The sequence below is a fragment of the Silene latifolia genome, chromosome Y (genome assembly GCF_048544455.1).
Source record: "Silene latifolia isolate original U9 population chromosome Y, ASM4854445v1, whole genome shotgun sequence".
In the NCBI taxonomy this organism is placed as follows: Eukaryota; Viridiplantae; Streptophyta; class Magnoliopsida; order Caryophyllales; family Caryophyllaceae; genus Silene; species Silene latifolia.
In genome coordinates, this window is record NC_133538.1 from 446,676,168 (window position 1) to 446,688,625 (window position 12,458).

The following is a 12,458-nucleotide window of genomic DNA, read 5'->3' on the forward strand; positions in this document are numbered from 1 at the left end:
TTACTTCATCCTCACTAAGGTATTTGGATTTTGCGCATGGATCTGGGTGTAAATAAAGAACGGAGTGTGTTTGAATTGTGCTATGTTAACTGTGTTTTTATATATTTGATGGGTTGGTTCATAACTTCTGTCATTTATATTTCTGTTACGGTGCAAATGTAACCAGCATCCTGTCTTCTACTAAATGTCTGATTTATCTGCAGATCCTAGGGATCAATTTAGCTGTTGGAATCGGTGGTAGTCTTGGAAGACCAATGATTCGAGAAGGTCAAGGGCTTGTTGTCTGTGTTCGTCGCAGTCTGAGGGATGTTTTTAGAAAGGTTCCAACTCTCGGCATTGAAGTTCAGGTAATATGTTTATGTTGTCTGTTCGCACTCCTATCATCTAGTCGGTACTATCGCTAATGTTTAGTTCTTAATTTCAATTGAGTGGTTACTAACATACAAAGTTTCATGGATGGATCCACGGTTATTATTGTGGTGGTTAGTGAGTACTTATGGACATATCGTCAACATTTTCCCAGTGTGCTTGCTCCATCAAAATAATGATGACTTTATAAATGAAGATATTACAGTAGGATCCACAAATACCTCCATTAAACAAACATACAAGTGAGGAAAATCAGAGGGTTTGGCATATGTTTTACTTAGATAGGGCCAGTAAAGGTTTTATGTTTTGTTTTCTTGAAAATCAGTCGCGCTTTAGAGTGATCAGTTTTATGTGGATGAATGGAGTAGATGATTCTCCTAACATCTCGAAGTTCTTGTTAATTTGATGAATACAAATTTCGTTATCCTATGAATACGTTTTCTATTATCGAAATCCTAATATCTGTAACTAATACGATGCATACATTAGTTTTTAGCAACTCTTTTAACATATTTAAAGTTCAAGAACTTTGTAAAAGGGTACTATTGATTCAGTTGGCTGAACGAAATTGTGCTTGCCGGTTAAAATTCAAAGAATAATTTGTTGCTGATAGACTTGGAAGATTGATATCGGAAGGCATAACCAAAAATTCAGATGTTAAAAAGGATTTAACAAAAAAAAAAAAAATAGAAAGGTGATAAGAATAATTAAATATAGAAGTAATCAAACCTCTTAATTCCCTTGAATTCTTTTACATTGCCTTCTGCAACGTCGGATTATTTTTGATCGACCCACTTTGGTTCCAAACACTTTCCTTTTTATTTCAGTCTTTGTCTACCCCTGTGGCCGTATCTATCTTGTAACTTCCCACTGTTCAAGTTTCCTAACTGGTGTATTGCTTTGTCTTCATATGGCATTATACTGAAAGTTGTGAAATTGAAAAGACAATAAATAACTCGATGCTTAATTCGTTCTATCATTATCATTACCCTAGTGCATCTAACGAGGTTCTCAAACTGTCACACTAAGTTGGGTGACGGGTGTCCTTAGATACACAGTGTTTCACGTTTAAGTTTTCTAACCGGTGTATCACTGTCTTTGTATGCCATTATGCTGATAATTCGGAAAAAAATAAAACAGTAGTAGTATTCATCTGTATCATTACCTAGAGCATCTAAAGAGGCTCTAACTCTAAGTTGGGCGGGGGTGGTCATATGTAGCACAAAGGTCTCGCTGTAGAGAGAGAGTGTTTCCAGGTGATGTTGATGACCATTATCGCTTGTTAAAGGGCTGAAAAACAGGCAAAATATCTTCTAGCAATCCTTGCTGCAGTTCCATTTGCTTGAGTTGTTTGGCATTAATTTTATCTGTTATTTTCCGTCCTTTTGATCACAGGTTGATTCATTGCACGGTGTTATGTCAGACAAAGAGTACAATGTCATATTGAATTGTGCTTACACAAATTTGAATGAAGAACCAACTCTTCCTCCCAGTTTTCGTGCTTGCAAGTCTGATCCGCAAGATACAATGAAGTTGCTGGTTGATAGAGTCAATGCGAATAGTCAGAACTTTCTATCACGAACTGTGTCTATATTTGCTGTTGAAATCAATTATGCTCTGCTAGAGTTGTGTAACGGAATGCAAGATGAGTCAACATTGGCACATATCAGTGTCAGTATCCAATTTATATCAGCTTCAATTTTTCTTGTAGTTGTTACGTTGCCATTTAATTCCGCTTCTCCTTTTCTAAATTTTCTTTTGGTTACAGTTGGAAGGTCTTTGATGATACATGTGGATTTTTAGTATTTGATGTTATTTTGACATATTTAGTGTTTTTATTTAATTTTTAAAAATTTATTTGTTCTTTTCGGATTTATTACACGTTTTTACCAACAACTTTCTTATATATTAATACTTGGTTCACTTTTAAGGTATTCCGGACCCTTAAGTTTTACTTCGGTTTTCAAAATCGTTTTAATCTTTATTCTCGATTTAAATTCTAAGTTTTTATAAAAGAAATCCGGACTTCGATTTTAAAACCTGTAAGTTTACCTTGACTTTTGTATTATGTTTCACCCCCTTTTGTTTTTCACTTTTCCTTTTCTATATTTTCGCATTTTGAGGTGTGCGATCACTCATGGACGGTTCTAAAGGATGATTCATGTCAGCCGACCCCAAATCATTTTGGGATTAAGGCTCTGAAGTTGTTGTTGTTGTTGTTGTTGTTGTTGTACAGTTGGAAGGTCTTTGGGTGTCATACAGAATGACTTCTTTGGCTGAGGCTGACCTCTACGTCACTATACCAAAGTTCTCTGTTGTGGATGTTCGCCCTGATACAAAACCTGAAATGCGGCTCATGCTTGGAACATCATGCGATCTTGGCAAACAAGCTTCTCCTTCTGGAAGCAATCCGTCTTCCGTTAGTAGCAACCTGACAAGAGCATATTCCGGAGTTTCTTGCGCTTCAGATACGCCAATGTCAACCATGGTTCTGCTGGACTACCGGTGGAGAGCAACTTCACAATCGTCAGTAGTCCGTCTTCAACAACCTAGGGTTCTGGTTGTGCCTGATTTTCTTATTGCTGTTGCAGAGTTTTTTGTGCCATCGTTAGGTGCAATAACTGGAAGGGATGAACTCATGGATCCAAACAATGATCCTATCCGCAAGAGTAACAACATTATACTGCATTCGGCTGTTCACACCCAGCAAGAAGAGGTGATTCAGCTGTCCCCAAGCAGACAGCTGATTGTTGATGTTGCCGGGATTAATGATTATTTATATGATGGTTGTGGGAGGACAATATGCCTGAAGGAGGATACAGATTTTAAGGAAAATCAGTCGTCAGGAGTTCAACCTATAATTATTATCGGTCGTGGAAAGAGGCTGCGGTTTGTGAATGTGAAAATTGAGGTAAATACAAGCATATTGTTGTAGACTTATATATTAGACATAGGTAGGCTATCGCATGAAATACGTAGCGTTGTTTTGCATTTTGCTGTTAGCTCATGAAGGCTAATGTATTATTAAATGAGCAGAATGGTAACCTCTTGAGGAAGTATACATACTTGAGCAATGAAAGCAGCTATTCAGCATCTTCAGAGGATGGTGTCGAAATTATGTTTTTGGATAATGCTTTGTCTGATGATGATAAAGATTTGGAAGGCAAGAAGGAATCATCCGAGGAATCAAATTCTTCTCCTGCTGATGGCTCGGAGAAGACCCAAAGCTTTACTTTTGAGGCTCAGGTAGGATGGTTTAATAGCAACATTTTTCTGTTAAACCGGAGGCTTTGTTTGTGCTTGCTACTTTTTTGGCTTGTCGTTCTATTTGCTGCTTATCTTCCAGAATATATGTTACTGCTTGATTTCTCTTTACAGTTACGTTTTTAAACTTCTAATAAAGTAGAACGTGCACTGTATTGACAGTGTACTTATCATGTTAATTTGCCAGATAAGGGTGTCATTTCGATATTATTTCTAGTGATGAGATTCAACTTCATGGTTCTACCGGACCACGACCTTCTCTAACCCAACTTAAGTAAAGGGATCACCATTGCAGCCATTCATGTTCTTCTACAGTTGAGCTTTTGACCTCATTTATCACTTTTGAGGGTATTGGTCGAAATGGCATCAATGGATGACACCTGTATAGCACAAGAGACGTGAGAGTGACACCCTCATCCCGGTTAGAGTGGAGTTTTTGACTCCAACTTCAACTACTCATATATAACAACATCAAAAGGTGGAACGTGTACTTGTTTAGTCATTTTTTTTTTACAAAATTAATAACTATGGAGGTAAATTATTGGGAAGCATCAGATTGTTATGACTTGGTTACCTTGAAACAAGGGAAGCGGCCAACGTGAACAAGGGTAAAAACTCGTTTAGATGGTACAAATTGAATTAAAGCGATTAAATATTGGGAGAAAGAGAAGAGAAAGTAGATAAAAGGAAAGCAGGAGATAGAGTGGATGGACAATGTACGAACTGAAACATAGTTGTGGGTTAAAGCCGGGGAAGGGTAATAGAGGGATTGTAGTTACATGGATTCCATGACTTGCAACTTTTTTGACCGATACGGCCTATCCTTGCCTAACATATAACAAAAATAAACTGTGCTAGGCTGATATGATATGATAAAATTAACAAGCCATGATAAACCATACAACCGTGTCATGGTACTCCATTGTAGTTCGTGACGCGTATCCCATGTGCCATATTGAAAGAGGTTTTTTCAGCTTGGATGTGAAGGATGAAAAAAGCATGGATTAACAAAGTTAGGAATATGGTTCCTTGGGCTATTTGGTTGTGTACTTGGATTGAAAGAGACCATCTTTTTTTCAATAGCATTGCTTCTATGAGTCAATTGTTCCGATTCCTTGTTTTGAGGTTATTGTATAGCTGGAGTAAATCACTTCATTCTCACGAGAGCTTAACTTCTCTTCTCCTTATGATAGCTTGAAAGTTTAACCGTCTCACTCTCCTTTTATATATGGGTGTCACGCCTTTGGTAACATCTAATCAATATATCAACAAATTTTTATCAAAAAATAAAGATTTAAATCATTTAATATCTCAAATGTTGCGGTTTTGAGCTTGTAAACTAATCATGGCTCAATTAATTTGAAGAATAAATTAACAACTTTTCGAAATGCAGTTTACATCAATCAATAAAGATATTATGACGATATTATGTAAAGATATTGGAGATCTTTTAGTATTCTAGTTTTTGTTGATTTTATATATATATATATATATATATATATATATAGAGAGAGAGAGAGAGAGAGAGAGAGAGAGAGAGAGAGAGAGAGAGAGAGAGAGGGGCAAGGTCCGGTGAGTCCACTTATATTTTATTTTTGAGTCCCGTGAGTCCACTTATGTATCACACCCTATACAAGGATATCATATCACAGAATCTACGAAACAATATCACTACTCACACTAAACAATATCACGAAAAACACGCATTATAAAAAGTAAAAAAGAAAGGCTGAGAATATTGAAAGTGCTGAACTCTCCGTCGACGGCAACCACCCATAACCCAACGCCACACCTTCACCACCACCACCACCACCACCATTGACTTATTACCACACCACCACCCGTCTCACGACCACGACTACCACCCTTCATTAACACACCCACCATCCAATCCTAAATCCGCCACACACAATCCCTACCAAAGACCCCATATTTCGAGTTGGGTGTGGAGTAGCAGCAAGATGATGAGTCGCCGGAGTTGATGCAGGCCGCCATGGATGGGTATATGGTGGTTAAATCAATGTTTGTTTGATTTTAAAGTTTAAAAAGAAAGACGGGAGTGAGAGTGGGGAAGAGATTTAAGGACGTGGATAAGTAGGTGCACTATAGGGTAGGGATGTCAATTTCACCCGCACCCGATCAAAAACCGATCCACCCGATTTTAAAAGGCGGATGAAAACCCGACTTAAATGGATGATGGATGGATGACGGATGTAATGGATGACGGATGACGGATGGGTTGGATGAAGAAATTCCACCCGTCATCCATCCATCACCCGATTTAATTACTTTTTATTTAATTTTTTTAACATATAATACATTATTAATATATAAAATATTCAATTATTCAAAATTTTCTACTTTTAAAACATATATTTTGGGAAACTACCCATTAAAAAGTTAAACTAAAATAATTATCTATCATTATTTTTGTATAGAATAAAAAAATCATCACTTTTTGTAACTTGAAACATATAAATACACAACACCCGTTTATCACCCGATCCACCCGTTTCATCCATGGATGATGGATGGATGGATGACGGATGATATGTTTCACGGATGACGGACGGGTTGGATGAGATTTTAAAGGGACGGATGGATGACGGATGAGGCTTCACCCGACCCGAACCCGGTCCATTGACATCCCTACTATAGGGGTAGCGAACGCCAGCGATCTCGTACGAACTGTGACTGACATTGAAGATGGTGAAAGGCGGAATTAGGATATATATATATATATATATAGAGGCAAGTTCTAATGAGTCCACCTAAAATGGTGAGTCCACTAAGTCCTAATCCTAGCCATTGATCTCTAAAATTGATGGTTGAGATTTTACAATTCTAAGATGAAAACTTTAATGTTTTATAACTGAAACTTTAATTTATTAGTTTAACTTTAATTCTTTACAATTATAAGTTTAACTTTTATGAATGAAATTTTAATGCTAAAAGTTAAAACTTTAATTTTTTTGGCCAATTTCTAATATTAAAATTTGAATTTATTTAATTTTACAGATTTATAAATGTAACTTTAATGTTTTAAGAATGAAACTTTAATGCTAAAAAATGAAACTTTAATTTTTTTAACTAATTTTTAATATTAAACTTTGAATTTAGATTTATGTTATAAAATTTGATTTTAAATATATAAAATCAATTTTTGAGTATAACTTTAATATTTTAAGGTGAAACTTTAATGCTAAAAATTGAAACTTTAATTTTTTAGACAATTTTTAATATAAAAATTTGAATTTATTTAATTTTACTTGATTTATAAATGAAACTTTAATATTTTACTTAATGAAACTTTAATACTAAAAATTAAAACTTTAATATTTTTAACCAATTTTAAGTAAAAAAAGTTTGAATTTATTTAATTTATAAATGTAACTTTAATGTTTTACGAGTGAAACTTTGATATTAAAATATAAAACTTTAATTTTTTTAGACATTTTCTAATATAAAATTTTGATTTTAATTAATTTTGCTAATTTATAAATTTTACGTAAATATTGAAATTTTATGAATGTAACTTTAGTCATAATTTTTGAAACTTTATTTTTTTAGGTTTGTAACTTTAAGTCCTTGGCGAGTATTATTAGTCCGTCGTAACTTTAGTCCATGTAAGTGTAACTTTAATGCTTGTGAGTCGAAACTTTAATGCTTGTGAGTCGAAACTTTAATGCTAGTGAGTAATTTTAACAACCCACCACCAACGGCCAATACGACCACCACCCGACCCACCACCAACGTCCGCCCCTGACCCACCACTAACTTCACCACCATGCCACCCACACAAACCCCCCTGCAACCACCACCACCAACCACGACACCCCCCGCAAAAAAAAAAAAAAAAAAAAAAAAAAAAAAAAAACGAAAGACGGGAACACGGCTTCACCACCACCATCACCACAAATGACCCACCACAAACAACAACAAACACTCCTACTCACATCCGAAAAATACAAAAAAAAAAAAAAAACAAACAAAATCAATGTTTAATCAATTTCACCAACACCTCCTCTCCGCCCTCACGCCGCCCACCACCCGACCACACCACCACGCACACGCCACAAACCCTAGGGTTCAAGATCCGGAAAAAAATTGCAACCGCGGTTGAGGGACGACGGTGGCAACACACCACGACCACACAACCACAAAAATAAAAAAAAAAAAAAAAAAAAGAGAAAGGGGAAGCAAGAGAGGCGGCGCAGATCGAAGACAGAGGGAGGCGCGGGGTGTTGTTTATGTCGGGGAGAGAGGGAGGTAGAGGAAGGCACGGGGAGAGACAGAGGCAGCGGTCGTTGACGGCAGGTGAGATTTTCGAGATTTCGAAACAGAACAAAAAAAAAAAAAAAAAAAAAAAAAAGAGTAGGAGAGAGCGGCGGCGGCGTAGGTGGTGGCAGTGAGTTGTCGTGGTGGCAGAGAGAACTTGAGAGATTTGTGTTTGAGAGATATGAGAGGTAGAGAGAGAAGTTGAGAGATTTGTGTGATGACTGAAATGAAAAATTAGGGTTTTGAGTCTCTTTTATATCTCACCCTTTTATTTTGTTTTAATCTTAGCCTTTCATTTTGTAAGATCTAAGGGCTGAGATTTGGACTTACGGACTCACCTAAGAGGAGTGGACTCATTTGATCCTACTTCTATATATATATATATATATATATATATATAGAGAGAGAGAGAGAGAGAGAGAGAGAGAGAGAGAGAGAGAGAGAGAGAGAGAGGGGGGAGAGAGAGAGAGAAGGGATCATGTAAGTCGATTAAAAGAAAATGGAAGGCTGAGATTAAAAGCTCCCAAATCCCACCCAAACCCTAATCACTCTCACAAATCTTTCCACCCTCTCTCTCTCTTCTTTCTCTCTAAACTTCTCTCTCAAATTCTCCCTGCCGCCGCCGCCTCACCAACCACACACCACCATGCTTTTCTCTCCTCCGTCTTTCTCCTTCTCCATCGTTCTCCCCTTCACTCACCACACACCACCACGTCGACTCCCACACGCCTCGCCGCCACCTGCAGCCGCTCCCTTCTTTTCTCCTTTCTCTTTCTTTTTTTCAGATCTGAAAAAAATAAATGGTGGTGGTTGTTGGTTGTTGGTTGTTGATTGGTGAGTTGGTGCCATATTTGTGGTTGTTTTTTTCAGTTTTTGTTTTTTTTGGGATGGTGGTGCCGGCTTTGTTGCAGGTGGGTTTTTTTTTTTTTTTTTTTTTTTTTTTTTTTTTTTGTGCCGTGTGTGTCGGAGGGGGAGGGGGATGGTGGTTGTGGTGTTGTGGTGGGTCTGCTGGTGGTGGGTCTGCCGCCTCCTTCCCCTCTGTCTTTTTTTATTTTTATTTGGTGGGACTGGGTGGTGGCGCTATGGTGGTTGGGTTAGGATGTTGTAGGTTGGTGGTGGTTGAGAAAGAAGTTTTATTAGGATAAAGTTACACTCCCGAGGACTAAGGTTACAAATTCAAGAACTAGAGTTACAATCTAAGACCAACAAATTACACCTCTAATGACTAAAGTTACACTTTTGAAGGACAAAAGTTATAGTTAAAATGGCTAAAGTTACAATAGTAAAGTATATTAATTCAAACTTTTACATACAAACCACTATACGACTAAAGTTACGACTCCAACGACTAAAGTTACGCCTTCAACGACTAAAATTACACTCGTAAAAGTATATAAATTCAAAGTTTTACATACAAACCACCATATGACTAAAGTTACATTTCCGACGGTTAAAGTTACACCTCCAACGACTAAAATTACCTTCATAAAAATATATAAATTCAAATTTTTACATTCAAACCACCATATGATTAAAGTTATAACTCCGACGACTAAAGTTACATCCCCAACGACTAAAGTTACATTCGTAAGACACTAAAGTTACATAGACTTTTGTTAAAATTACATAAATTTTAATTTATAAATTCAAATTTGTATATATAAGTTGGCCTTAAAAGGTAATATACACTTATAAATCATTAAATGATTAAAGTTACACTCATAAATCAGTAGAGTTACACTAAAAAATGATTGGCTAAGAATAGGACTTAGGGACTCAACCAAAATTAGGGACTCATCTGAACCTATCTCTCCCCCTCTCTCTCTCTCTCTCTCTCTCTCTCTCTCTCTATATATATATATATATATATATATATATATATATATATATATTTTTTTTTTTTTTTCATTTCCAATGGAACTAAATAGTCGCAATCTTTTGGTTCTGGAGTATGATTGAGCAAAATGGCTGGCAAAAGTAATTGCTGTCAGTGCTTTTGATATGATGAAGTAGTGGCCAATTGTTGCAAAACTCCTCGTACTTTTCATAATGGGTCTATGTGTACAGTCTTTCCTGTTTAAAACACATGGGTATGGTTGCGTACATCGACCCCTCTACCATGCGACAGGCGGAATTTTTGAGATGTTGGGGTGATGCTTTTGTTGTTGTTGGTGTTAATGTGAATTGTGCAAGTAAAACATCAGTTCATGATATAACTTTCTTTTGATCATTAATTTGATATTCCTTTAAATATTGCTTATATTTTCTGCTTTTGTGTCTAGGTTGTTTCTCCTGAATTGACCTTCTATGATGGGACTAAATCATCTCAGGATGATTCACCATATAGCGAAAAGCTTGTTCGAGCAAAATTTGATCTAAGCTTTATGTAAGTTTTTGGATTTTTTTTTTCTTGTTTACATTATAGTTAGATCTCTTTTGCTTTCTTAGTCATATTACTGGGATATTTGCTTGGGGGAATGGGATTTGGGCTACGAAGTCATGGTTATGAATCTTTTCATTTCTTTCAGTAAATTCTTTGCATTTTCTATAAATTCCTTGATGGGATGACAGAAGTACATTCTTTCAACGGGTAAGCTGAATAGTTTATTCAACGGAATTGGAATTCCTTTTAGTCATCCTTTAGATTCTCCCTTGGGAGATTACATTTCTGACGTAATGGCTAGTCATTTTGCCACTTCTCCTTTTATGTCGCTATTATTTTTCCCCAACATTTAGTTCCACCGACACCACACTCATCGTATTCCACTGCAGGAGTCCTGTATGTGGGTTGAATTCAGTCTGAAAGATCAGGATATTATTAATTGTATGGATTTTTTCCATCTTTGTACCGTGAATCTTGGGTAGTTCCAGTTTGGTTCCTTGATATTTCTCTTCCTTGATATTTCTCTTGTTCCACTTTGGTGACCTGAAGGTTATTGCCAACAAATCTTGTCCTAATAACACGTATTATTACAACAACAACTGAGCCTTAATCCCAAAATGATTTGGAGTAGGCTGACATGAATCATCCTTTAGAACCGTCCATGGTGAACGCACACCTCAAAATGCGAAAATATAGAAAAGAAAAAAGTGAAAAACAAAAGGGGAGTGAAACATGATACAAGAAGGTAAACTTATAGGTTTTAAAATCGAAGTCCGGATTTCTTTTATAAAAACTTAGAATTTAAATCGAGCATAAAGATTAAAACGATTTTGAAAATCGAAGTAAAACTTAAGAGTCCGGAATACCTTAAAAGTGAACCAAGTCTTAATATTTAAGAAAGTTGTTGGTAAAAAGGTGTAATAAATCCGACAAGAACAAATACATTTTTAAAAAATTAAATAAAAACTTTACGTAGTTGCTCATTCATGTACAAGTTTTGTAGAAGTTTTACTCTTTCCTGTACTCTTTTTCATAACTTTTCCATCACCTACCCTTCTCCTAAAAACAAAAAAAAAAATTCTCACTTTTCCTCTTTCTCTCAAAGGTTAATCAAATTCTTAACAAGTTCAACAATTATACATTAGAATTTACATATTGATCAAATAGTAATTATAATTCCAATCTTTAAACATCAATTTGTTGTATAACTTAGATAACAGACACAAATTAAATTAGGGATACTCCTGAAATGGGCGACACTTGAAAATTGGATCTGGAAATTAAATTAAAAGATCAGAAATTTGATATGCGATAGGTGACACTTCAAAATTTGATTTGGAAAAAACTTTGATGAGAATATTAATTAGGGGTAGAGTGCTGCATATTAATTTCCCAATAGCCCATTATTGGTGTAGATACCAAAAGTGAATCGTCCGCCATTTTTACTACTACACCGCATATGACTACTGGAGAATTAATTCAAGAAATTGATGTCGGTGTCGTACACTCGTACTACCATTAATGGGCTACTAATAATTGGTTAGAACGGCTGCCTACGGGATATTGGTATAGATACCAATATTACTACTAATACAACAACAACAACAACACAACCTTAATCCCAAAAACATGAATCATCCTTTACTACCGTCCATGGGTGAACGCACACCTCAAAAATGCGAAAAAAAATAGAAAAGAAAAAGTGAAAAACAAAAGGGGGGTGAAACATGATAGGAAAGCCAAGTAAACTCATAGGTTTTAAAATCGGAGTCCGGATTTTTTTTATAAAAGAATTTAAATCGAGAATAATGATTAAAACGATTTTGAAAACCGGAGTAAAACTTAAGGTTCCGGAATACCTTAAAAGTGAATCAAGTATTAATATATAAGAAAGTTGTTGGTAAAAAAGTGTAATAAATCCGAAAAGAACAAATAAATTTTAAAAATTAAATAAAAATATTAAATATATCAAATAACGTCAAGTACTAAAAATCCACATGTATCATTGCCCTCCATTGTGCCCTCTCCGTCACTATTCCCACATCAAGTTCGAGAAATTTCATATCGTGCTGTATCACTCTCAGCCATGTCTGTTTTGGTCTCCCTCTACCCCTAGCAACCTTTTCTGTTCCCTTGAGTCTCCAGCCTCCTAACTCTTACCCCT

General features: G+C 35.9%; 1 protein-coding gene across 8 annotated transcripts in view; it reads left to right on the forward strand.

Annotated features, from left to right (window-relative positions):
* LOC141633346 (uncharacterized) overlaps positions 1–12,458 on the forward strand; it is a 74,384-nt gene that overhangs the window by 37,454 nt on the left and 24,472 nt on the right. For all 8 annotated transcript variants that reach the window (XM_074445839.1, XM_074445838.1, XM_074445834.1 and 5 more), the window contains 5 exons: positions 204–347; positions 1,765–2,040; positions 2,606–3,280; positions 3,406–3,615; positions 10,194–10,297. In XM_074445839.1, coding sequence (XP_074301940.1) covers positions 204–347; positions 1,765–2,040; positions 2,606–3,280; positions 3,406–3,615; positions 10,194–10,297 — 1,409 coding nt within the window. The remainder of the gene's footprint in view (positions 1–203; positions 348–1,764; positions 2,041–2,605; positions 3,281–3,405; positions 3,616–10,193; positions 10,298–12,458) is intronic.